Raw genomic sequence first — 27,300 nt, forward strand, 5'->3', positions numbered from 1 at the left:
CCAGGGATGCAGCTCCCCTCAGCGCACAGGAGGCCCCCCCCAGCACAGAGCGATCTGACTCTAAAAATCAACAGCCCAAGGCGGACACTGTAATGTAAACATGAGCACGATCGTTTAGAAAGCCTGCTCGCTCGAGTTCCGTTGTATGGATTTCTTAATGAAGATGTCATACACGCAGATGAGAAAACTTTTAACCGAAATGTTAAAGGAATGCGAAATGCAACAATAACAAGCGTCCCGCCCACCTCAGGGTCCCCAGCCCCGACCACCCCGCCCTCCCCCCAGAGACATTATCTTTCTTGGTTTTTACTTTTAACACAAATTGCTCTGTGCCCCACATATTTTGACCTACTTTCATTTTTAAAAATCTTGGCAATCTTTCCACATGATTCATATAAATTGTTCCTTAAATAGTTTTTAGTTCCCAGCACAGCCGCGTGTATCTGACCCACCATCACCATCGCTCACTCCGCAGCACTCTGGAGCCCCTGCCGAACGGAAGCACACAGCACGCCAGTGCCCACTGGGCAGGGTGGAGCAAAGGTCTGCATCCAGCACTATGGGCGTGAGTGGGGCAGGGGGCCCCCTGCAAGTCCCTGAACACTAAGGGACCCCAAACAAGCTGCAGTTTTTACCTCGGTTTAGGGAAATTCTAAAAACTAGAAGGCAGAGATTATAACGAGACTGTGGTACTAATCCGGCTCATTAAGACTAACGGAAGGACCGGGGTCCCTGGGGTGTCTGTCCCTGTCTGTGGACCCAAAGCTTTTGCACACAAATGGGGGGAACGGGCCAGGGGATGACGTTTCTGGGACTCAGATACAGGAGCTCCATGGGCATCCCTAATGAGGACGTCATGGCCTTGGAAACATGGGAATGAAAGGGTCGGTGTGTGGATGGAAACTGGAAGGTTTAACCCACCTGTGGGAGAGCCTGTGTCCCTTGACCTGCATGGTTGTGGGAATGGTTACTATGTCTGACTGGGGACTGCTTCCTGATGTGCAATTATAGCTCCCAACCTGCTGATAGGAAGCAGGTCAGGACTGTAAGGGGTCAGGGTAGGGGTGGGGTGTGTGAAGGTGAAAGTGTGCCTGTTGAACATGTGTTAGATCAAGACACATCTCTCTTCCCAGAATGCAGGGCAGGGATGGATACTGCATCTCACCCGGAGCACCACCCCTCCCCTGTCGTCCCGCAGCAGCCATGCCCACGGCACCCCCAGAGCACCACCCCTCCCGTGTCGTCCCGCAGCAGCCATGTCCACGGCACCCCCAGAACACCACCCCTCCCGTGTCGTCCCGCAGCAGCCATGTCCACGGGCACCTCCAGAGCACCACCCCTCCCGTGTCGTCCCGCAGCAGCCATGTCCACGGGAACCAGCAGGCCTGCCAGAGCCCACGTGGTGCAGACGGGAGCCGACGAGCTGGGGAGGAAAATTCTCTGTGGCACAGTCCCGTGTGGAGTGTAAGCTGGAGCAACGGCAAAGCCCGCAGGTGCTCCAGCGACCGCTGCTGGGACATTGGACTGGATGAGAATTTCCAGTTGAGGACCAACTCCTCACTTGCTTCGGACATTAGACAGAACAGCACCGTGACTGGAGGAAGGAATCACCTCGAGAGTGAAATACTCAGCGTCTCTCCTGCTTCCCCTTACATAGAAACCAAACTCAACTGCCAAACACTTTATTTCTTAATATAAAACAAGATTATCACACAAAACCAGCTGTAGTGCTGAGCTAAGTGACTAAAGTGCGTGAGTTTCGGGAACACCACACCGGTGCCCTGGCACAGAGGCGCCCTGGACAGAGCTTTCTTCCCGAGGGTTTCAGAGGCCCCACTTGGGCTAGGGTCACGGCCTGCGTGTGGATTCACCGTGCGCAGGGCTTGTCAGCCTGAGAGGAGCAGGCTGCTGGCCTCTCCCCACGTGTCCCCTCGAGTGTCCTCCTCATTGAAATACCACTGGCGGGGGGCCACCGGGCCCTGGGCCTCTTCCCAGACCTCCTGGTTGATTAAGGCTGCCTCCTTACTCACTCCAGCAGAGAGTTCCTGCACCTGCGCAAAGCTCCTGCGGGAATAACGGAAGGGATGATGCTTTCTGCCCCCGCCCGCCCCCCACCCCGCGCCCGAGGGCCGGAAGGAGCCAAGGCGCCTCTGCCTTCGCCAAGGTGGCAGCGCGGAGGCAGCGGGTCCAGGCAGATTCTTCCCGAGCACATGGGAAAGCGCGGGTCAGTAAGCTGTCTGAACAGAACTCAAACAGGGAAGCCTCCAAGGACAGGGCCAGGCAGGCATGAAAGGAAAGACTCATTTGTTCAAGAAACAAGTGTGGCTCAGTGGTTGAGCATTAACCTATGAACCAAGAGGTCACGGTTCGATTCCAGTCAGGGCACATGCCCAGGTTGTAGGCTCGATCCCCAGTAGGGTGTGCAGGAGGCAGCTGACCAATGATTCTCTCTCATCATTGAGGTTTCTATCTCTCCCTCTCGCTTCCTTTCTGAAATCAATAAAAATATGTGTTTTTAAAAAGAACTGTGAATGGGGCATATCCCAGCCCGCCCTCGAAGTACATGGTGGTGGGGACACAGGTGTTAAATGAGCATGTTTAACCACTCAAGCCTGTGACCTTTGCAATCCAGAACGCTCTGGTGTGTCCCGATTTCATCCTGGGGCCAGAAGAAGCTAACTCCACAGCGGGTGGCATCTGATTTTTATCAGCACCTTTCAAATATTGTAGGCATCTCAGGAAGTATGTTTAGCATTGTAAAGGAGAAGAAAACAAGATTCTTTCTGGAACACGTGGAAGAAACCCCATGGTTAGAAATCCCCTGGAGAGAAGGAAACCGGGGTGATTTCGGGGGGCGGGCCTAGGGCTGGTTCCTCGTGGGCACATGCTGGGAAACCCCTCGAGTTGTACCACTACAGTCTGCGCCTTTTCTCTATGTACTTATACTCCAATAAGGAGTTCCAAAGAGATCACCCCAGGCCCTGACCCTGGAAAACATCTAAAACATGAACAGCCCGATCCAAGGCGCCCGCAGTGCTGTGTGGTCCCGAGGAGTGAATGAGGGGTGATGCCATTGCCCTTTCTATTTTGGCTGTTGGGGAACCCACTTGAGGTTTCAGGTGGGCTGAAGGCTTTTACCCCCTCCCTTCTCCCTGCCTTGCTGGACCCTGCCATGCCAGGGCTGCCCGCTCTCTGCACAGGGCAGCCGGCAATGGCACATCTCTGCCTGATGGGAGGCTATTTTTCTTCTTTTTTAAGTAATATATAATTTTTTATATATACATATGTATATATACACACGCATATATATACACACACATATATACACACATAGTTATCTACACTAATAAAAGAGAAAAATGGTAATTAGCGTACGACCGCTACCCTTCCCATTGGCTAATCAGCATATCCTTATGCAAATTAACTGTCAGCCAAGATGGCGGCCGGCAGCCAGGCAGCTGGAAGCGAACATGAGGCTTGCTTGCTCCAGTGACTGCAGACTCCAACGTTCCCCGCCTGACTTGCCGGCCTCTGAGCTGGCAGTCTGAAACTTTGTAACAAATATAGCCGGCTGGGATCTCAGAGCTGAAGTTATACATTGTTTCGATTATAGTACGGCAAACAAACCAGCAGCGGAAGCCTCAGAGCTAGAGCCAGAGCTAAAGCTGGCCCAGAAGAAAAAAAAAAAAAGAAAAAAAGGAGTGGTTGGGAGCTTCAGTCAAAACCGCCAGCCTGAAAGCAGCCCTCAGCCCCTCACCCAGACTGGCCAGGCACCCCAGTGGGGACCCCCACCCTGATCCAGGACACCCTTCAGGGCAAACCAGCCGGCCCCCAGGCCTCTATCCTATATAGTAAAAGGGTAATATGCCTCCCAGCACCGGGATCAGCGGAGCCAAGAGGTCTCCTGGCACCGGATCAGCATGACAGGGTGCAGCGCCCAAACCCCCTGATCGCCCTGCGGCTCTGTGTGTGACAGGGGGTGGCGCCCCAACCCCCCCCCACCCCCCCTCCACGGGCCCTGCTCTGTCTGTGACGGGGTAGAGCCATAACCTCCCCATCGGCCCTGCCCTGAGTGTGACAGTGGTGACGCCCCAACCCCCTGATCCGCCCTGCTCTGTGTGTGACAGGGGGCGGTGCCCTAACTCCCCTATTGGCCCTACTCTGTGCGTGACGGGGGAGCTCCCCAACCCGCTGATGGGCCCTGCTCTGTGCATGAGAGGGGGGAGCTCCCCAACCCCCTGATGGGCCCTGCTCTGTGAGTGACAGGGGGCAGTGCCCCAACCCCCTGATTGGCCCTACTCTGTGCATCACAGGGGGTGGTGCCGCAACCTCCCCATTGACCCTGCCTTGAGTGTGATAGGGGGCGGTGCCCCAACCCCCCAATCAGCCTACCCTGAGCGTGACTGAGGGTGGCATCACAACCTCCCAATCCGCCCTGCTCTGTGCATGACAGGGGGCGGCGCCCCAACTCCCCAATCGGCCCTGCTCTAAGCCCGACCAGGGGCTGCACCTAGGGATTGGGCCTGCCCTCTGCCACCCAGGAGCAGGCCTAAGCCAGCAGGTTGTTATCTCCCGAGGGGTCCCAGACTGTGAGAGGGCACAGGCCGGGCTGAGGGACCCCCCCTCCCCCCTCCCCCCCCCCCCCCCCCCCCGCCTCCCCGAGTGCACAAATTTTTGTGCACCGGGCCTCTAGTATATATATAGTTATGTATATGCTATCTTTTTCTTAAGATATGTTTTTATTGATTTTAGAGAGAGGAAAGGAGAGGAAGAGAAACATCAATTGGCTGCCTCCTGCACGCCCCCTACTGGGGATTAAGCCTGGAAACCTGGGCATGTGCCCTGACCAGGAATCGAACAGCAACCGTTAGGTGCATGGGACGATGCTCAACCAAATAAGCCACATTGGTCAGTCTCTCCCCGCCACCTTTTACTCCTCACTGAGGATAGGCTTATTGATTTTAGAGAGAGAAACACTGATGTGAGAGAGACCATCGATTGGTGTGCACCCAAATGGGGACCAACCCCAAACCTTTTGGTACACAGGACAGTGCTCCAACTGAGCCACACCGGCCAGGGTGCTATCTTTTTCTTAAAGTATTTTCTGAAATACCTTCGGAGCTCCAGATCCTTCTTTTGGGTCATTTCCTTCAGTTCACCCAGCAGGTCTAGCACTTTCCCGTTTTCTTCTGAACTGCAGACCCCAAGTTCTCCCAACAGATGGTGTGTGGTCGTCAGTTCCCGCTGCAAATCATCTGAGGAGGGTGGGGAGAGGGCATCAGCCACAGGCTTCACGGTGCCCCAAGCAACCCACGCGTGAGCGAGGTGGCTGGCTAGATAGTTCTCATTTCATCGGAACGCTCTCCTGTTACGAAGGCTCAAAGGCTGAGAGGGTCATGAAGGACGACATCTGTGCACAGGTACCACCTCTGTGCTCCTTTGCCTGAGACCATGGGTCAGGCGTGTCCATTGTCCAGGCGGTCATTGCAACAGACCTGGAATGCCACTCCAGCATCCCCAACAGAAACGAATGCAAAAAGTGGAGAAAGCCTGTCCTGTGAGTAACTTAAAAAGAATCCCATGGTTCCCTTCGATACAGTACCTCCCGCCCCAGTAAAGTATTGCCTACAATTGCACTGGGTCCCACCTGCTCTAGGGACACCAGCATCTCTCCAATCCTGGCACATGTCCCATCTACAAGCTACACGTGTACACACATCACAACCAAACATTTTAACATTTTGGGAACCTTATAAGGGTTCTTACAAACACACGTCTTTCCCCACAATGTGGTCTAAATTGTGTCCTCCCAAAAAGACATGTTCAGGTACTATTCTCAAGTGTCTGAATATGACCTTACTGGAAATGTAATTGAGTTAGAACGAGGTCATAGGGTAGGGCCCATTCCAATAACTGGGGCCTTTCTAAGAAGAGTGAGATTTAGATACAGAGGCACTCAAGGGACAAGGCAATGAGAAGATGGGGGCAGAGACTGGAGTGACGCTGCCAGCAGCCAAGGAAGCAGCTGGGAGAGAAGCTTGGAATGGGTTCTCCCTCAGCGCCTCCAGAAAGAACCAACCATGCCCACACCTTGATTCTGGACTTCTGGCCCCTTGAACTGAGGGGGAATACGTTTCTCTTGTTTTAAGCTACCCGGTGTGTGGGCCTTTGTTACAGCAGCCACAAACAACTCATACCCTCCCTAATCCCAACTCCTAGCAATTATCTAAGGAGCTTTTCTGAAACGGAGTCCAAGAGTCACAGATGTGCCACTGACTGCAACAACCATACAACAGGAAACCCAGACACAGACAGTCATTCAACAGGCTCACTTTTCAAGATCCCATGTCAGATATATACTATTTCACAATGGAAAAGGCTTGATTTTATTAAAAACCATCTTTGTCTGGAAGTTAATCAGCCATTGCTTAGGGCTGAGAGATAAGCAGCAATGGGAAGTGACAGCTAATAGATACTGAGTTTCTTTTGGGGGAAACAAAAATGTCCTAAAATTAGAGTATAGTTATAGTTACACATCCCTATGAATATATTAACAATGAATTGTACACTTTTAAGTGGACAAATTGTATGGTACCTGAGTTGTATGTCAATAAAGCTTTTTTAAAAAAATTTTTAAGTCTCTGTCTGAAGCTGCCAATACAGCTACACCCTTTGGGATCCTGAACTGCCTTTGTGCAAAGTTCTGCAGGGAAAGTCTGCCTGATTTTAGGTGGCGATGTTTTACTACATCAGCAAAACATATTTAGAGGCTCATGAGAGCTCTGCTTAGAAATAACCAAACTCCAGGGCAGCTGAAAACCTGCTTTGGGAAGGCAGCTGTTCTAAAGAGAATTTTAAGATCAAGCACAGCACTTCACACCTGCCCATTTCTTTAGGTGAAGGACTAGATGGGACCCCTCTGCAGGAAAGGGACCCCTTGGCTCTGTATAGAAGGCAGAGGGTGTGGGTCTATCACTGCCCCCTCAACAATGCACCTTAGTAGAGCCCCTCTCTCAAGTCTGTGGGGTTGCAGGCCGCTCCCCAAGAATGTCTTTCAGTGGGGGTAGGAAATCAACAAGGAAACCACAGGCCTGGGTTCCAATCCCAGCATGGCTCTTTCTTGGGGTGCCACCCTGGACAAACCAGTCTTGCCAGCACCCTACATCCTGTGCCATGTGAAGGGGGACATGCCATCTACCTAACATGAGGCTTGTGAGGATGACATGAAGGAATAAAGGTGCGGCACACAGGAAGTGCCAAACCCGCTAGTAGTTCTTCCCGTTCCTTGCCCAGCAGATGCCCGTCCTACCTAAGAACTTCTGCGCGCCTCCGTCCAGGTGAACTGATCTCACAGGCAGCTCATGCCTCGTGGTGTCCAGGGCCTTCGCGAGTGCCTTGTACTGCTCCTTGAAGCTTTCAGACACAGCTGCGTAGGGGCTGAGCATCTCGATCTGCAGCAGGAGCGAGAGGGGCCGATGAGACGAGACTGGCAGTCACCGCCCCGGAAGTTTCACACTTGGCACATGTGAGGGTAAGACAGAGGCTGTTCTTTTGGGATCTAGGGATCCTCCAGGAGGTTCAGCAGGTGGGTGGGCTCTCCCCTCACTCCTGGCCACCCTCCTCGCCATGAACATGCATCCACCTGCCAGCGCATTCCAGGGCCAGCCCTCCATCGGGATCACAGGGGATCCAGGAAGGCTGTGCCCTCCTGCTTTGGAGCCCTGAGCTGAAACGCCTGCCCCACCTCAAGGCCATCCTCACCAACTCCCCTTTCCCTCATAGACGCCATCACAGGGCATTGTAAGGATTCATTATTTGTCTTTTTTTTTTCCCTTCCACTCGTTTCTCAGCCCACAGCCTGGCACATGCACGAACACATGCACCACTGGGTGTCACAGGCTGAAGCCCGTAATTCCTTGGTTGACATCCAAACCACCAACCCCTCAGGATGTGACCTGATTTGGAGACAGGGCCTTACAGAGGGAACTGAGTCAGTGGGCACTGTCCTCGTAAAGGGCGGAGAATTGGGGACAAACACGCACACGGGGGGACACCAAATGAAGAGACTGGGAGAAGACAGCCTCCAGGCCAAGCAGAGACCCAAGACACATCCTTCCCTCACAGCCCTTGGAAGGAGCAAACTCTGCCGACGCCTTGATCTCGGACTCCAGCCTCCAGACTGAGAAAGAATAAGTGTCCGCTGTTGAAGCTGCCCAGTCTGTGGGACTTCGTCACGGCAGCCCCGGGACATGCAAACACTGAATGAGGAGCTACGCCCCTGAGCAGCCCTTCGTTTCCAAGGGTTTGCTCCGTGACCTTCCTTGGCGTGGACGACTGTGTCCCAGCACTGACCACATGGTGCCAAGACTGTGCCTCCCACCTGCACCCTGGACCCCTGGGCAGGCCTGAAGCATGTCTTCCCGTCACTGGGCACAGCTGTGGGCGCTTGAAGGATATGTGTGTGCTGAAAGGACAGGTCCCTCTGCAGGCTGGCACCTAACATTATGGGCACATCCTCTTATAAACAGTTACATACCAATACCCGCTGGTGTCAAAAGCCAAGCACAAACTTAGAGCCAGGCCAGGAGTGACAGCCACTGTACATAATCCCTCCAGACATCGCGATGACCAGTGGGGACACACGGCTCAGAGACCCTGCCATAGCTGACCTGGGGGTTGAGGACATCTACCAGCTCCCGCTTCTTCTGACAGAGGAGAAGTTTGCGCTTTAGCTCGTGGGCCTTTTTCAGGAGTTGCTTCTTCTCTTGGCACATCGTTACTAAATTCCTTTCTGCCTCTTCTTCAAATGCTGCGAGGCTGTTCTCCATCTGTTAGGTGTAGAACAAGAGCTCAGGCCGGAGGGGACTCCAGCTCTCGGCTGTCAGAGGCTGCCCTTCCACCCAGGTCACGCATAATGCGGTTCCATTTTCACCTTCACGGTCAGTAGAGTCAGGAGTAATGTTTGGGATTCCATCAATTCGGAGAGATCCTTAAGGAGAAAGAAAAGATACTCTGGGTCCCCAATGAACTGGTATATATCCAGCTTTCTCCCCGGGAGGGAAAGAACACTGATCCACAGGCACTTTATTTATTTCGTTCCAGCTGCTGTTTCTATGATCTCGTTTAGCCTTTTTGGGTGCTCTGTGACAAGAAAGAGGATGGTCTGCCCCTCTCACTCAGCGCCACTCTGGAACCAGGACTCAAACCTCCCACCCCAGTGAGACCACAGCCTGGACCTCTTCCTGGCCTGGGACGGGGTCCGGACTCGCACCTTCCCTAGCATGGCACCGCAAACAAGGTCCCAATCTCATTCTTCCCATGATTCCGCATTTGTATCTACTCCCGTATGTGTTCCTGTAGAAACAAACTCTTTAAACGACCTAAGAATGTGTGTTGGCTTGCCCTAACTGGTTTGGCTCAGTGGATAGAGCGTCGGCCTGCGGACTGAGGAGTCCCAGGTTCGATTCCGGTCAAGGGCATGTACCTTGGTTGCGGGCACATCCCCAGTTGGGGGTGTGCAGGAGGCAGCTGATCGATGTTTCTCTCTCATCGATGTTTCTAACTCTCTATTCCCTCTCCCTTCCTCTCTGTAAAAAATCAATAAAATATATTTTTTTAAAAATTAAAAAGAAAAAGACTGTGTGTTGGCTTTTGTCCTAAAAGGCATGTTCCTGGAGCCCCAGGTTTCCCACAGCACCTGGCCCAGGGCAGGAGCTAAACCAGATTTATCCGACCCATTAGCACTTCCCTCTCTTTTCATACACTTACTGGGTCCTTTTCCTGCGAGGCAGAAAATGATGTCGACTCGGTTTTCTTTGAGACTTTTTTTTCTAATTGTGGAGTCTTTCTGAGCATGCTCTTGTCTAAGATCAAGGAAAGCATTTTTGAGGTGAGAAGAGCATCCTTTGGCAACTTGCTAAGATGCACTGCCACCCCCAGCTGGGAACATAAGGGGTGAAATGAACAGTTTACCATTGATGGCTGAGAGATCCAGGTGCGGGGGGGCGGTGCCGTGTCCTTCCAGCAACGTGGACTGCAGGTCACCTTTGTCGAAGATCCCACTGCTTTCTGTGGGCTCAATGAGAATCCCTCAAAGTCAACACAGTCCCTAAGAGGCTCTACACCCAGGCCAGGAAGCAGGCAACCTTCTGGACAATACCACTTCCTTCTAAAACTAAGCTTCTTGCTAGGTAGTAGAGAAGGCAGAAAACTTTGGGAAATTCCCAGCCATCAACTTCAATATATTTTAAAGAACTAGACGAGGAAGGCATTCTGTAAAACCCAAAGATGCAAGTCTTTCTACTTAGTTTAATAAAAGCTGCTGTGTGCACAATATGAGCCTAATACATGCCATGTATTTGTTCTGCCCTCAGCTCTTTCTCGTTCTTTCTCCAGCAGCTTCTGGAGTGTTCATCTTCCCAGGAGTCCCCTTCATCTTTTAGCCTCTATTTAAAACTGTGCAGCTATGCCTTACACCATCTGAAACGGGCAGTGGGGCACTGTGTTAATTCAGCAAGGCCCCAGAGTGCTGCAAAACGAGCAGCGGTATGTCAGATACACGCTGTCACGTCACGAACTAAAAGAGAAAACAATTTCATGAGCAACTGTGCAGCTGAGAAAATAAATATGAGGAAATAAAAAAAGCAAAGTCACAATAATGTGTAGGGCAAGGTACCGTTTGTGTTAAAATTTTTAAAAAATTCTAGACAGACAAAAACCTATTAAGAGCAGCTGCCTCCTGGGTGAGAAGCTGGAACCTGATGTGAAAAAGGGTTATTTTTTTATTGCTATGGTTTTTGCACAGTTAAATGTTTTGTCATCTGCATGTACAGTATTTCCATTAGAAAATGTAATTTCCTATAAATCCATATGATTGAACTCAAAAAGCAGTCCTTCTACACCATGGCTACGCTTGAATTCTGGTTTCTCAGCCTTGGCACTGCTGACATTCGGGGCTGGGTAATTCTTTGCTGTGTGCTGTCCTGTGTACTCCGGGTGTTGAACTGGTCCTGGGCCACCACCCATCACACCGCCTTCTTCTGCAACAACCCCGGACATTGTCCAGTGTCCCCTGGGGTCAGAATTGCCCCAGCTGAGAACCCTGACTTTAAAATGTGGCAGGCCCCGTTTGGGGCCCTCAGCCCATGCTGTTTCTCAGCTTCATGCAGGGCGCTCAACTAACTGCACAAGAAAACACTACAAGATGATGCCTGTTTCTCAGTCATGCCTGCGTCAAGGAACAGTGCAAATTCTAACAAACATCTAAACCAGTATCAGCACACTTACAGCTTGCGGGCCAAACCCAGTCCACTTCCTGTGTTTGTTACAAGTTTTATTGGGCCCTGGCTGGTTTGGCCCAGTGGATAGAGCGTTGGCTTGCAGACTGGAGGGTCTCAGGTTCGATGCCGGTCAAGGGCATGTGCCCAGGTTGTGGGCTCAATCCCCAGTAGGAGGCGTGCAGGAGGCAGCCAATTAATGATTTTTTTTCTCATTATTGATGTTTCTCTCTCTCTCTCTCCCCCTCTCCCTTCCTCTCAGAAATCAATAAAAAAATATTTTTTTAAAAAGTTTTATTGGGACACAGACATATTCATTCATGTATGTATGGTCTGTGGCTGCTTTCATGCTGCAAATGGCAGTGAAGTCTTTGTGACAGAGTGTCTGTCCTGCAAAGACTAAAATATTAACCATTTGGCCCAGAAAAGGTTTGCTGACCCTTGATCTGAACAATAAAGTTGAAAATATAAGTTGTAGGAGAACTCAAAGCTGCCACCATTTTGAACGGAGGTGAGGGCCAAGGAAGAGTTCTGCCCTTTGTGAACTGCTCTCATGCAGAAGAGCCGCCCAATGCGCTGTAGAGATGGGCACGTGAGGCTCTGGACAAACTGCTACGGTGGGGGGGCCCTCCCAGACCTCTAGGTGAACACACTGCCTAGAACGGAACACCAAACCCACCGACAGTGATGGTCGGATTGGCAGACTGTGAGGGAACTTTCCCTCCTCGTCTACATTTTCATTTTTTTAAACAATGAACACATGCCACTTCTATAATCAGAAAAACTGAAAGCTTTTCATGTCACTTTGGTGACAGCTTTTAGATGAAAAACATAGGGAGACCATTACAAGGAGGACGCGACCCAAGGCAGTGAGAGGCAGAATGAGGCCTCGCACCTTTTCTGGTCCTGGTCATGGAGCTCTGGCGAAAACAGTCACTCAGTTAAGGAACTGGTGCCACAAGGAAGAGCCATATGGCAACTGGGCTCCTCTCTGGGGTCACACAGGAAGGAAGAGATTCCCCCACTCCCCCGCCACCCCCTTTCAGCTCCCCACATGCCCCGAATCTGTCCTTACACTTTGCCCAGCTCTTTCGTCTGATGCTTCCAAAAAAGAAAAGAGGGACTTTTAACTTGAAAACATAATTCACCACCACACTCAACACTTGCTAGCTCCACGGCTGACCTACGCCCTCCCCCCATGGTCACACACCTTTGCTCTTCTGGAGGGAGCTGGGTTTCCTTCCACCTTCAGGCATCTTCCCACTGGTCTTTAAAACATCTGCTGCAGGAGCCTGTTGGGAACACATGACACTCAGGGCACACAATACTTTCCCTTTATGAGAAGGGGCCCCTTCACGTCTGCTAGGTTGGCACCTGCTCATACTTTGAGGCAAAGGACAGGCTTAAGGAGTTCTGACATTTAATTGCATACATGCAGGTCAAGCTACTTTTGTCAAAAAGGGTACCCTCACGCAAACAGAACATAGGAAACCACCACAATTTTTGCCAGTGACTATCTCTGACATGGCAGATTACAGATGACTGATTTTCTGTATACTTTTTAGTATTTGCCAGTTTTATAGACAGACTATATTACTTTGGTCATCAGGAAAAACCAAGTTTTTGTACAGGTATTAATCTTCAAAACTTACAAAAATCAATGGGGAAAAATCACCAGGTGAGGATTAACAAAAAATAAAATAACAGAACATAAAATAAAATGAGATAAGATAAAATAGACTACTACATGCAGCAAGTAGACACACGGGGGCGCTGTAACCACGTTTGCAAGGCAACATTAAAATTATGACGTGTGGACTGTGATCCTTTGCTGAGAGCATCACTTCAACACTGTAAGCTACACGTTTTGGGTGACAATGTGTCCACGTAGGCTCACCAATTGTAAATATGCACCACTCTGGTACAGGATGTTGATTGTGGGGGAGGCTACATATGAATGGGGTGGGGAGGTACCTTCTGCTCAATTTTGCTATTAACCTAAAACTGTTCTAAAAATAAAGTCCAAAGAAGATGTGGTAAATATACACAATGAAATACTACTCAACCATAAGAAGAGATGAAATACTGCCATTCACGACAACATGGATAGACCCTGAGAATATTATGCTAAGCAAAATAAGTCAGTCATAAAAAGCTACGAACCATATGATTTCACTCATATATGAGATATAAAATTCAGAGACAACAGTTGTCACCAGAGGAAAGGGGTGTGGAGGGGGTAAAAGGGACCAAATACATATATGGTGACGGAAGATGGTTTGACTTGGAGTGCTGGGCACACAATGCAATATACAGATCTTGTATCATAGAACTGTACACTTGAAACCTATATGATCCTATTAACCAATGCCATCCCAATAAACTTTTTTTAAGTCCATTTAAAAAAAACCACTCCAAGAATCATATCAAATAGTTTATATAAAACTATCCTTTTTCTTCAAGCTGTATTTTAGGTCACATTTTTAAGCACCCACCACCCACTCTATCCAGATTTTAAGAGTGGAAATGAACATGTAACTAATTTTTACCAGAAACAATTATTTGGGGATAACATGACCTTCACCTCAACACATTCTCAGCAGGTACACACTGAAACAAATATATAATTGGGTAACATACTGATTGGTTTTTTTGTTTTTGTTTATTTTAAATATATTTTTATTGACTTCAGAGAAGAGAAGAGAGAGATAGAAACATCAATCATGAAAGAGAATCATTGATTGGCTGCCTCCTGCATGCCCCTCACTGGGGATCGAGCCCACAACCTGGAAATGTGCCCTGACTGGGAATCGAGCCGTGACCTCCTGGTTCATAGGTTGACGTTCAACCACTGAGCCACACTGGTTGGGCCATGGTGCTAGCTTTTATTAAACATCATACAAAGTATGCTCTCGTGTTGTTAAGTGTTTCATGCTGTCATTTAAATGGTTTCATAATTTTTATGGTGTGACTACAGGTAGTTCACGAAACTCTCTCTACTACTAGTGTTTCAGGTACGTCATTTTCCCCAGTCATTCCTATAGCCCTGCAGGTATTTTTTTAAATACCAGCTAAGGCCAGGGACCATGCGCTGGGCACTTGCCAGAACTGCTTCCAGGACAGAATCCAGAAAAGAAATGATGGGGTTGAAAAGCAGAACAACTTGAGGTTTCAACAGAGATCATGGCTTTGCAAAAGGATTCTCAAAGAGACTGGCCACTCACAACAAACACACAGGTCTCTGCAGGAAGGACAACTAGGCAAAGTCCCCAAAACGCTGCCTTCGGAACCAGGCGGTGCCTGGCTCGGGTAACTTGTGTCAGAATCCTAAGTTCCTTAGAACTCCCTTCCAAACTGTTTCAAACATTGTGTGTTACCTTTTTAGTGGATTTCTTCTCATACTGCAGGTATCGGGATTCGACCATTTTTCCACCTGTGGGGAACACACTGTTGGTTTATAACAAAACTACAATAGCGGTGTGTGCAGACCCGCCCGCACCGAGGACCACACCGCCTCCCCCAGAGCCAGGTGCTATTGGCCCTCCCTGCTCAACAGCAGGAATGGGGGAGCTGATCCCCCTTGCTCCTCTCAGAGCCTGCCCTTCAGTACCCTTAAGTACGTATGGGACACCTATTATATGTAAGAACATTTATGGGAACCTACTGTGTGCGAAAACATGTAGGAGACACCTACTGTGTACAAGTCCCGGGCTCCGGGCAAAGCCAGAGATCCACATGAGCAGAAAGGGGACTGAGGGGTGGGGCAGGTAAAGGAAGACAGACCTACCACAGATGGCCATCTGTTTGCTGCCTCCTCCTCTCTCCCCAGCTCACTCACTCCCTGTGTTCATGACCCCAAACACCGCTTCCCCCACTTCCTCTGACCTACTCCTGGTACCACCTTTCACATACCCTCACCACACCTCTCCTAGCTCAGGACCAACCCCCTGGACACACGCAGCACCGAGGCCCTTTCTCAGACACAGCACATCCCTGTGACAGTCCAGTGCAGGTCTCCTTCCATTCCTGCCCCCGAGGCATTGAACAAGGATGGAGGAAACCCACCTGCCCTCCAAACCTCAGGGCAGCATCCTGACCCCATGTGGATGGACCTCTGCTCCTGGGTAAAGAGAACCCCCACTCCTGTTGTCAGAGCCAAGCCCCACCCCGTAAAGAAACTGCCCTGGAGCCTGGCCGGCGTGGCTCAGTGATTGAGCATTGACCTACAAACCGGTCAATTCCCGGCCAGGGCACATGCTCAGGTTGCAGGCTTGATCCCCAGTGTGGGCGTACAGTAGACAGCCGATCAATGATACTCTCTCATCATTGATGTTTCTCTCTCTCTCCCTTCCTCTCTGAAATTAAATAAATAAAAATACATACATTATTTAAGAAAAAAAAAAAAAAAACCTGCCCCGGAAACCCCTCTCTTCCTCACCCCCACACCACTCCTGCTCCTCTCCACAGGTCACACTGTTAATCTCCCCGCACCCACCCCCTTGGCTCACCCCCATTTCTCTGCTTCCCTTTACAATGCTGGCTTTCTCTTCTCCTCCCTCTTCCCTTGAACCTCCCTCCCACACACACACACACCTGGCTCTCACACCACCACCCCACAGAAGAAACGCATTTCAGCAAGACCATCAAGACCTCCGTGTTCCAAAGCCCATCAGCCCTTCTCAGCGAGCCACCCTCATACTGAGCCACCAGCAGCACTGGGCACAGTGCTCGCTCACATGCGTCCTCCTCCTGACACACCTGTGCCTCCAGGCTGGCTGGCCCCTGGTGGCTGACAACAGGCTATCTGGCAGGCCCACCAGCTGGTGGAGCCTGAGCACCGCTAGGCACATTACAAGCCTGGCACGACTCAGGGCGTCCTTCTGACTTAGTCACCTCCTCGCTCCCCTCAGTCACTCTGTTCCCAGCCAACGGGCTGCTCCTGCACCGGCCCCCCTTCCTGACTCTATTCAGCCCAGCACTTCCTTTGGACCCATAAGCTACCCCCTTCCTGCTGTTTTTCCCACCGCATCTGTTACCATCCTCAAGAACCCTGGGTCTCCTTACTTCTCCGCTCAGTGCACTGCCTGTGTCCCAGACCACCAGCTCCCTGAGGGCAGGGACTGTGTCTGTTTGGCTTGCTGCTATATTCCACCACCCTGCAGGGAGTAGGTGCCCAACAAAGATCAAATGCATGATTCTGCACTTTTTCTTGGTGCCTGTAGAGCTCAGTCTCTCCCTTTTTACTGAAGAGACCCAGGGAGAGCGAGTCAACATCACACAGTTTAACAGCTAGGTGGAGCAAGACTGATTTCAAACCAGAACTTCACACCAGAATTTGCATCTTCCACTGGCAATTCCAGTTGCAGTGCCACCCCAAGAGGAAAGGAGGTGCACCAGTTAGCAGGGAGCCTGGTGCGGGCCATGGAGGCGGTGGTCACCCTGAGCATGCTCCAGGCAGGGAAGAGCTGTGCCTGTGGGCCCAGAGCACGAGTGGGCTCAGGCCATCAGGAAGGAGGTCCCTAGAATCAAGGCTGGGTCAGGCGGGGTCCAGGAAGAGAATCAAGGCAACCCCAGTGTCTGCCACCGGACATGGGGGACTGGGACAAAGGACACCCCTGGTTCCAAGTAGGCATGGCCTCCTGTGTTGGGTGTTGCACAGCCAGGAAAAAACCTGAGGCTCTGGGTTCCTTGGACAATTGAAAGCAGTTTCAAGTTTCCAGAAAACTGGTATGCATCTGTTTGTTTTAAACGGTGGTGGGTTTTCCACAGCGGCAATGTTACAGTGAAGAACAGAATTTGTGTTCAAGAACCAGACCACATGTAAATAGATGTTATAGACAAGATGCTGCTCTAAGTTCTCTGAGACGCGCACTACCACAGAGGACACTTTAAGAGAATATTTCATTTCAGAGGCTTCAGCTCCAACATGGGAGATCCTCAAGAGTCAACTGGGCACTGCCAAGAATCAAGGGGGCTGTTCACAATGACCCCAAACCCTCAGGTGGACATGGGACATGGGGCACCCCCAAAGGACTGATATGCTTTCAGAGAAGAGACTTAGGAAATTCTGATGTTTGGTAATGAACTCAGCTCAAGCTCTCTTCACCCACACTTCCAAGTGACAAGCCCTGGGCATAGCCCAAAATGAGCCCTACCCGGTCCTGCCACAACCCTGGGTGCAGGCGGGGCTGGGTGACCAGACTAGAAATCTCCCAAGATGTGAACAGAAGATAAAACCGTATCTCCCTTGCTCTGCTGTTTTGTTTTTTTTATTCCCCAAGAACACTTACTAGAAAAAAAAAAATCACGTTTTATTTCATGGGATCATTAGGTAGATTCTAACTTGACTCACCTTGTGTTTGCTTTCCTTTCGGCTTGGGGCCACTAGGAGTACTGGGGTCCCCTGCAGAAGGCAACCTAAAAGAGAGGGGCAAGGTCTTGTTAATGTAGTTGACAAGTAGCTGAGGGAAGCCCGTGAAAGCTCAGGTTTCTCTTCGAAGCTGGGCCACCTCGACAGGAAGAACATGGAGTCCCATCACCTGGGTGACACAGAGTCGCCCCACAGAGCAAGAAGAGTGAACATTGCCGAAACCGGTTTGGCTCAGTGGATAGAGCGTCGGCCTGCGGACTGAAGGGTCCCAGGTTCGATTACGGTCAAGGGCATGTACCTGGGTTGCGGGCACATCTCCAGTGGGAGATGTGCGGGAGGCAGCTGGTCGATGTTTCTCTCTCATCGATGTTTCTAGCTCTCTATCTCTCTCCCTTCCTCTCTGTAAAAAATCAATAAAATATATTTAAAAAAAAAAAAAAAAAAAAAAGAAGAGTGAACATTTTTGCCGAACCTCAAAGATCTCAGCCTCTGTCATGAGTTCATTAATTCAGCAGGTGGTTATGTGCCTGCTGTTTGCCCCTGGGGGTGCACGGTGAACGACAGACGGAACTCCCTCCGTGAGAGGGAAGAGCAGCATCTTTCTGTTGGGCAAGTGTGAAGTACCCCAGACAGGTAACGGGGTGGGGGGAGGTGATAATGCACCTTTTGCTCAGGTACACTGGGAAGGACATCCTAAGACAGGGACCAACAAGACCAAGGGTATGAGGGCAATGGAGAATGATGTGGAAGCGGGAAATGACCAGCCCTATGGCTTAGCTAGAGAACATTGGCAGGGGAATGGGATCAGGAGAGCACCCTGGGCCAGCCGGCAGCTCTGAATGCCCAACATAAGGGCTTGCACCTGGTCCTATCGCCCGGGGTTGGCAATCTTTCTCTGTAAAGGACCAGATGGTAAATATTTTCAGCTCTGTGGGCCATGTGCTTAGTCACAACTACTCAACCTTGCCATCGTAGCACAAAGCAGCCATGGATGATGCACAAAGGAACGGGTATGGCTATGTCCCAATAAAATTTTATTTATACAATGACATTTGAAGTTCATACAACTGTCATATGTCCAAAACATCCTTCTTCTATTGATGTTTTTTAACAACCATTTAAGAATGGACAAACCATTCTCAGTTCGCCAGCCATCAAAAAGGGGGCGCTCTGGCTTTCACTGTAGCCCCCGGGGAACAGATGCTGTCAGAGCCATGTTTCGTGAAGACTGCTGGCAGCCGGGAAGAAGACAGGCTCTGAGGTTCTAGAAGGACAGGGACCAGGTCTGCTCCTCACCATCCCACCGTGCCTATATATTCATCTGCTCGAGCTTCCATCACAAAATATAAGACTAGGAGGCTTAGACAGCAGACTTTTTAAAAATTCTTTGTTTACTATTACATGTCTCCTTTTCCCCCCATTAACCTCTCTGCCCGGCCAGCACATGCCCTCACCCCCGTAGTGTCTGTGTCCATTGCTTATCCTTATATGCATGCATACAAGTCCTTCGGTTGATCTCTTACCCCCCCTCCCCTCCCTTCCCTCTAAAGTTTGACAGTCAGACTTTTTTTAAATTCTCACCCAAGGGTATGTTTTTTATTGATTTTAGAGCAGTGGTTCTCAACCTGTGGGTCGCAACCCCTTTGGCGGTCGAACAACCCTTTCACAGGGGTCGCCTAAGACCATCCTGCATATCAGATATTTACATTACGATTCATAACAGTAGCAACATTACAGTTATGAAGTAGCAACGAAAATAATTTGATGGTTGGGTCACAACATGAGGAACTGTATTTAAAGGGCCAGAAGGTTGGGAACCACTGTTTTTTAGAGAAGGAAGGGAGGAGAGGGAGAGAAACATCAATGTGAGGAAGAAACATCAACTGGCTGCCTCCTGCAGGGTCGAACCCACAACCTGGATATGTGCCCTGACTGGGTGAGGAATGGGGAGTGCTAATGGATATAGGGCTTCCTTCTGGACTGAAGAAAACATTCTAGAACAGAGGTGGTGGATGCACGACATTGAGAATGTCTTTATGCCATGGAATTGCTCACCTTACAATGGTTAATTTAATGTCCTGAAAGAAAGAATGAAGCCTGATGTAATAGATGAGGGAACAATGAGGTAGGAATTGCTGACAAATCAGCTGTGGGGTGCAGGGGAGTCTGGAATGCCTCCCAGGTTTCCAGTCTGGGCGAATGGGAAGAAGCAGGGACGCCAGGAACAGGGGACCAGCCATGCAGTAGGAGCAGGTTGAGGGGACAGGGGTGGGCAAACTTTTTGACTCGAGGGCCACAATGGGTTCTTAAACTGGACCGGAGGGCCGGAACAAAAGCATGGATGGAGTGTTTGTGTGAACTAATATAAATTCAAAGTAAACATCATTACATAAAAGGGTACGGTCTTTTTTTTTTTTTTAGTTTTATTCATTTCAAACGGGCCAGATCCGGCCCGCAGGCAGTAGTTTGCCCACGGCTGGGCTAGGGTGAGACCTGGACTCTTTGACTCCTGCTGACATCACAGGCTCCACTAGTTGCAGCAGCAGAGGTCACCTGCTCAGTTCGCTGTAGCCACCTCCTGTGGCGCTGGGCTGGGGGACCCCCAAGTGAGACCCAGGCCACGGTGGGAGGTATCTCCAACCCTACAAATGCGTACCTACCTTTGGCCTGCTTCATCTGTTTTCCAGACAAGGGCCTGAGCTTCAACAGGTCACCCCTAGTTAGTCTCAATGCTGGAAAGGGAAAGAGCAAGGATTCCCTTGGATCCAAGTCAGGGCTCTGGAACAAAATGAGCTCAGGCCGAAACTGCAGGGACCTGGGGTTGGGGTCACCACACCTGTGCCAGCCTCAGGTACCACCCCGGTACTGTAGCTCAGAGAAGCTAACATCAATCTCACAGTTAGGGCAAAGGGCTGAGGAGGAAATACAAGTGATTTATGGGGCCCATTTAATTTTCATTCTCATCGGCACAATAAGCATTAGCCGAATGAACAAATAAGACAAAACACAGCCCTGGAATCACGCCTGGCACCGGGAATGTGTTCCACGCCTTTCTTGTTCTTGCTGTGTGACTCTGGGCAAATAACCGTCCCTCCCTGAGCCCCACCATCTCATCAGTAAATGGGGAGCATTTAAGAAGGCGGGTGGGACAAGTCAGAGAGATCTTGAATTGGCCCAGCACATGTCCGCTCCGAAATGATTGTTCTAACAGCAACAGACCACCCTTACAGGTCAGGCATGTTCTAAGTCAGTGGTTCTCAACCTTCCTAATGCCGCGACCCTGTAATGCAGTTCCTCATGATGTGGTGACCCCCAACCATAAAATTATTTTCGTTGCTACTTCATAACTGTAATGTTGCTACTGTTATGAATCGTAATGTAAATATCTGATATGTAGGATGTATTTTCATTGTTACAAATTCAACATGATTAAAGCATGGTGATTAATCACAAAAACAATACGTAATTATACATGTATTTTCCGATGGTCTTAGGCAACCCCTGTGAAAGGGTCGTTCGACCCCCAAAGGGTCGCGACCCACAGGTTGAGAACCGCTGTTCTAAGTGCTTTCAAGGCTCACGTGAGACCTACACGTTGAGCGGTGGCGTCATCAGCCCCGTTTCGGAACCGAGGACGCGAGGCTCGGAGAATTTAAGTCACTGGCCGGGATGACCCCCATCGAAGCGGCAGACCTGGGACTCGAACTCGCGGTCTCCCCAGGCGCCCGCTTTCCCAGCATGCGCGGAGGTCGCACCCGGGGCTTCCCTGAACCTGCGCATCTTTGGTGGCTCCTAGAAGGGTCAGGTCCGGACTCTCACCCCGAGGGTCCCCGTTCCCCAACTTTGCTGCCCGTAGCCCCCAGCCGTCGGCCAAGGGCTTCCCTCCGGCAACCACAAATTCCAGACCCGCGGGATTTCAACTCACCCAGAGCCGCGCCCCGAGGAGTCCGCCATTTTCCCGCCTTCAGCTCAAAGGCGGGCTCGTCAAGTTCCCTTGTCCCGAGCCCTCCGGAGGGGTGGCCGCGGGCCACCGGGGAGAGCAGCTGCAGGCGGAGCGGGAGAGCCCAGCGCGCGCCTCGCGGTCCTCCCCCACACTTGGTTCCGCTCACCAGCGAGGAAGACCGCGGACAGGGCCCCAGGCCCCGCCCCCCGGAAGCGGGAGGTGCAGGGGAGCAGCCAGTGGGGGCGGGGTTTGTGGCGCCCCGCCCCGCGGCGCGCTGGCGTCACGCCCCGCCCCGCCCCTCCGAGACCCGGAAGCGGGCGCGCGCAGGGGAGCGGCGGGCGCGGCGGGGCGGAGCGGAGCGGCCGGAGGATTGTTGGGCGGGCGGGCGCGCTGGCCGGGGACCCGACCCGGCCCGGGACCGGCGGCGCGCGGCGGCTGAGGCCCAGGTGAGTGCTTGCGCCCGCGGGCGGGGGCTCCCTCTCGAAGCTCGCGTCGGCTGGCTGCAGCGCAGGGACGGAGCTGAGGGGCAATGGGGGTGTGTGGAGGCAGGGGTGGAGGGGGGGCGGGAACGAGCTTGGGGGTCGCGGAGGGGCTGCCGGAGACGGCGTGCGACCGCGCCGGATGAAACGGAAGAGAGTTGATGGGGTGGACCTTGTAGGGGAGTTTGTGGGCGAGCGGGGGTGGTAGGTCCTGTGGCTTTGAGCAGCCTCTTCGAAGAGGACGTGGCTTAAGTGGTAGTTGAGGGGTCGCAGGAAACGGGTCTGGGAGGGGCAGAGGCGAGGAGGCGGTGTTGAGGGGCCCACGCTGGGGAAACGGGGCCAGGCTGGTGGGGGCGGGACAGCTTGGGTGCGATCGGGGGAAGGGGTGCAGGACAGCCTGGGGGCGTCTGCCCACGGCCGAAGGGGTGGAAGAAGGGTGCCTGAGGCCGGGCGGCGCCTGGGACTCGGTGGGTGTTCATAAATGCAAGAGGTTCGGAACGCACTGGCGCGGTGGCCCGCTCAATTGGGAATAGGAACATGGGCGATGGAAGGGAGCAAAAGAGGGTAAAACTATGGCCAGAACTGAGGGCCTGTCCAGGGAGGGCCTGGGGAAGAGGGGAAGGAAGGACTATAGAGTGAGCCCATTCGGATGTTGGGATGCAGCCCATGGACATTGGTGGTGGAGCGCGGGGGGGCGGGGGGGGGGGGGGCGTCTCTTGATTCATCTTCTCAATTTCACCCCCAGCCGCTGGGTGACCCCGGGGGAAAAACCACACAACTCTTTTGCTAAGACCTGGCTGCCTGAAGCCCTGGGGGGAGTGGGAGGTGAGGAGGTTGCGGGGGGTAGGGTGTCCCCGGGAGCAAGGAAGCAGACTCTGGGCCCTCCTTGGGACCGGAACTGGGTTTCAGAGGGGAGGGAGTGCATGTGCACGCTCCCTGTGTGCTAGGCTGTCACCACCTCCCCGCAGTTGCATCCTTGGACTTAAATGGGTAAAACGACATACAGGAAATCTGTCCTCCAGCGGCTGTGAGCTCAGCCCCAGAGGCAGCCAGTGTGCCCTGCTTCTCTTCTGCATGCCTGTAGGCCAGGGCTCTCAAAGGCAAAGCCTCTCCTGCACTCTGTGTCTGAGGTGGTAGCTGGTGGAGACATTGTGCCCTGCAGTTGCAGGGTCCCAGCTCCTACCTTGCTGTGTCTGGGTCTAGGAGTCTCCAGGCCCTGAAGCCATCCAGGAGCAGTGGGAGGTGACAAGGGCAGCTGGAAAGTTGTTTCACCATCTGATGGGCCCGATTCTGGCCTTGCATAGGGCAGTTTTGATCAGCATTCATCTCTCTCCTTTCCTGACTGTGGTGAACCTTGTCTGGGATCTGCCAGAGGGCTGGGGAGCCGGGGCTTATAGCTCACACAGGAGATAATCTGGATAGCTTGAATGTAAACAGGACCACAGAAAGATAGCCACTCCCTTCACCTCCAGAATGTTCTGGCCCTTATGAAAGGTGGCTCCAGGACACTCATTCAGAGCCCGCAGTCATGCCTTGTGCAGACATTGAGCATGGACTTGCCCTGGCCAGAGCAGCCCCAATAAAGAGGACCAGAATCTTCTGGGTGCATGGCCCTGGCTGTTTTCTCCTCCCTGCACCAGGAGCATGGTCAGGTAGGCTCTCTTGGAGGGTCTTGTGTTGGAGGTTCTCACCTCCATCAAGTCTCTTTGTTTCTTCACCTGCAAACCCATCCCCTCCTGATAATCTTGGTGTGTCCAGCACACAGCCCCCTTGGATTTTATGCAGCCCCCCAACTGGTGATCCCCTCCCTGCTGCAGTGGTTTGGCCTTCCATTCTAAAATTTATACCCCAAAATGATTTTTTTTAAAAAAACACTGCACTTTCATGTTTGAAAGGGAAAGTTTGCAGTGCCAAACATGCTCTGCACACCGCACTTGTTCGCAAAGCTCTAGCTGCATCCTGTGGTTGGAAGTTGCTGGGTGAGACCCTCCCTCAGGCCCAGGCCTATGACTGCAAGAAACAGGTGAGATGTAGGAATCTCCCGTTTGTTCAGCTGTAGGATTCATTCTCCGTCCCCAATAGGGGCTTGTTAACTTGCCACTTCCCTCTCCTCATCTCATCGAAGTTGTGTGTCTTGGGTGGGCCCAGTGTTCAGTTAAGCAAGGGCTGATTGTGCTGGGGGCTGGTTCCAGGGCACAGAGATGAGCCCTCGTGCCCCCCCGCCCCCCCCAAAAACACACAAAACAAAACAGGAATACTGTAGTGGAGTTGAGTGGCAGTCAGTTCAGCAACAGAGCTAGCCCAGGAAGTCATAGGTATAGAATGAGGAATGACTAGTGCAAGCTTCAGGGCTTGGGAATTCCTGCAATTTCCCCAGAAGACATAGCTGGGCTCAAGCCAAGCCTTGAAGGATATGAAGGTGTGAAATGAAACCCGGAAGGAGAATTTGCACAAGCAGGTCCCTGTGCGGCTCTACCCTTCTGTGATAGACACTTTCGTACCCAACTCTTTTATTCTGCAAGGAGGCCTGGTTCCTATCCCCCCAGTATGGATACTGAGGCTCAGGGAGGGGATGACTTCAGAGATGGCTCCCTGGGTGATCTAGAAACTCGAAGGATCATGAGTAACCTCAAATGGGTGAGGACAAAATCTCTAGAGCAGAGTTACTCAACTGCAGCACCATTCATATTTGGGACTGGATCATTCTTTGCTGGGGGACCGGGGGTCCCATAAATTTAGAATATTGAGCAGCATCCCTGGCTTCCACCCACCAGATGCCAATAGCACCCACCCCTCAAATTGGGACAACCAAAAATGCCTCCAGACATACTGTGTGTCCCTTGAGGTCAGAATTGCCAACAGTAAGAACCTCTGCTCTATAGTAAAATCTGGCTGCTGCCCCAGGCCCACCATTGCCTCAGTGGATCTTTGGTGTAAGTTGAGCTACTTGCAAGCTGCTGTCAAGAGCAGGAGTGGGGAAAAGAGGTCAGCAACTGAATTCTGCCCTCCAGATAGTTCTTAATCTGGAGACTCGATAAAAAGGAGGCACCACTGGGAACGGACCAAGGGGGAGTTGGACAACACACACCAAGAATGGACAGCAGAGGAGGAACAGGAGATGAGCGGGGGCTGTCTGCATTCGCCCGGACAGCCATGCCATTGTCTTTCCCTTCTTTGTCTTACCACTGACCTGGATTTCTGCAGGAACCGTCCCTGCCTTGGCACAAGTTGTTGCTTTTCTTCTGAGATTAGAGGTATTTGATTCTCTTTTCAAGAGCTACTTTGGAGGTGATCCCGGATCAAGGTGGCTCTTGAAGCTACATTATGTTCTCATGTTTGCCCTCTTGTCTCCAGATGCCAGTCCATCTTTAAGACAAAAAAAAATGTTAGACAAATTGTCTAACTTTTGCGCCTAGTGCAGGGGTGGGCAAACTTTTTGACTCGAGGGCCACAATGGGTTCTTAAACTCGACTGGAGGGCCGGAACAAAAGCATGGATGGAGTGTTTGTGTGAACTAATATAAATTCAAAGTAAACATCATTACATAAAAGGGTACGGTCTTTTTTTTTTTTTAGTTTTATTCATTTCAAATGGGCCAGATCCGGCCCGCGGGCCGTAGTTTGCCCACGGCTGGCCTAGTGCGTGCTTCTCTGCTTGTTCCCCAACTGTGACATTGCTGCGGTAACTCCATGAGAGGACATGCACGTTCTGGGGCCTTCCCGAGCCCTTGTGGGCGATGTCCCTCCTCCCCTTCTTCCCCACCCACCAGCCCTTTGTATGTCCCCAAGTCCCCAACCAACTGTGCCAGGCAGCCCCTGCTCGGCTTCCCCACAGAGCAAGACAGGCCCTTCTCTCTGTCCTCCTGGATAGAGGGAGTCGCAGAACAAAGGGTTCTGTCTGAGCTCTGCCAGGGCCCTGAAGAGCCAGCCTGCTGCCGGCCACTGCACTGAGACCCCTCACTTCACCTCTCCAGTTTTCATTTTGGTCCAGAAAGGGCCTCAGAGAGTCGGCATGTCTCAGAAACGCAGGGATGAGTTTGGGTTCTACTCATTTCCTCGTCGAGACTTTCTTTCCTCGGCGGATCCCAATGATAAATAAAGTGGTGATTCAAGCATTTGGCCTGTGGATTAGTCAGAGTGATGAATAAGCTGACCTGGTCTGACTCATTCATTTATATCCCAGCTCAGCCCTGCTTCATGGGTCTGTATGTGCGAGAATGAGCTTTTCACTGCTGTCACTGCTGGCTGTGCGCGTTTCCTGTGGCTGTCATAAAAAAGTACCCCAGACCTGGCCGGTGTTGCTCGGTGGTTAGAGTGTCGGCCTGCTCACTGAAGGGTTGGGTGTTCGATTCCGGGTCAAGGGCATGTACCTGGGTTGCAGGTTCTATCCCAGCCTCGGTCCGGGCATAGTGGGAGGCAGCCAATCAATGTGTCTCTCTCACATCAATAGTTCGTTTTCTCTCTCCCTTCCTTCCTCTCTCTTAAAAAAAAAAAAAAAAAAAGGCAATAAAAAAATATATATCCTCAGGTGAGGATAAATAAAAACCAAAGACAGTCACATTCTGAGATGTTGGAGTTTAGGACTTCGACATAATAAATTGGGGGAGGGGGTGGAGACACACAATTCAGCCCATAACACTGGGTAAGGGGCCAATTTTATTTCTATTTAGTAAAGGGGTTTTGGACAAACAGTTGGACCAATAGGGAGTGAGTACATTTTGTTTTGTCTCACTCATTTAAGTAAACATTTTAGGGGTGGTGGGCAGGTTGGTCACATCCACTTTGGCAGCTCCCTGTTAGGGAATTTTCCAGATCTTGCACATGTCCTTCCTTACACTTGGGGTGACTGTAAAGAGGCAAGAACGCAGCTTGGGAAGGAGTGTATCTCAGACTCTGCAAGGGGCATATTTGGAGCCAGACTTGGAAGGCCGTGTGTGTGTGTGTGTGTGTGTGTGTGTGTGTCCCTCCGTCCACCAGGGGTCCGGTGGACATACTGTGGTCTCTGTCCTGAGTATTGCCAAACCTGTGGCCAGCCTAAAGGATCACCTTTACTCTGCCTCCATGACAGTGCATGGATAGGCTGGGAAGGGAGTTGTTTGGTGGCTATGACCAAAGATGTTATTAACAGGTCAAAACCCTGGACCATCAGCCACCTAGGTGATGGAGGGTATCATTGGGTCTGAAAGGAAACCAGATCTTTGTGTCAGAAACTGGGCAGGGGGTGTGCTTCGTA

General features: G+C 51.5%; 2 protein-coding genes across 7 annotated transcripts in view; one reads left to right on the forward strand and one right to left on the reverse strand.

Annotated features, from left to right (window-relative positions):
- Positions 1–1,666: 1,666 nt before the first annotated feature.
- Positions 1,667–21,769, reverse strand: HAUS8 (HAUS augmin like complex subunit 8). Its single transcript, XM_070416337.1, has 11 exons — positions 21,572–21,769; positions 17,629–17,693; positions 14,654–14,709; positions 12,487–12,568; positions 9,973–10,068; positions 9,769–9,863; positions 8,933–8,989; positions 8,670–8,828; positions 7,310–7,451; positions 5,114–5,255; positions 1,667–2,064 (listed from the first exon to the last, which is right to left on the reverse strand). The coding sequence occupies exons 1-11, from the start codon at positions 21,598–21,600 to the stop codon at positions 1,887–1,889; spliced, it is 1,101 nt and encodes a 366-aa protein (XP_070272438.1). The 5' UTR covers positions 21,601–21,769; the 3' UTR covers positions 1,667–1,886.
- A 184-nt stretch (positions 21,770–21,953) lies between these two features.
- The window catches only part of MYO9B (myosin IXB), an 86,191-nt gene continuing 80,844 nt past the window's right edge, over positions 21,954–27,300 (forward strand). For all 6 annotated transcript variants that reach the window (XM_070416343.1, XM_070416339.1, XM_070416338.1 and 3 more), the window contains exon 1: positions 21,954–22,035. The gene's annotated coding sequence lies outside the window, so the exon portion shown is untranslated. The remainder of the gene's footprint in view (positions 22,036–27,300) is intronic.

The sequence above is a fragment of the Myotis yumanensis genome, unplaced genomic scaffold (assembly GCF_028538775.1).
Source record: "Myotis yumanensis isolate MYYU_CA2020_CCGP unplaced genomic scaffold, mMyoYum1.0.hap1 SCAF_5, whole genome shotgun sequence".
NCBI classification, from domain to species: domain Eukaryota; kingdom Metazoa; phylum Chordata; class Mammalia; order Chiroptera; family Vespertilionidae; genus Myotis; species Myotis yumanensis.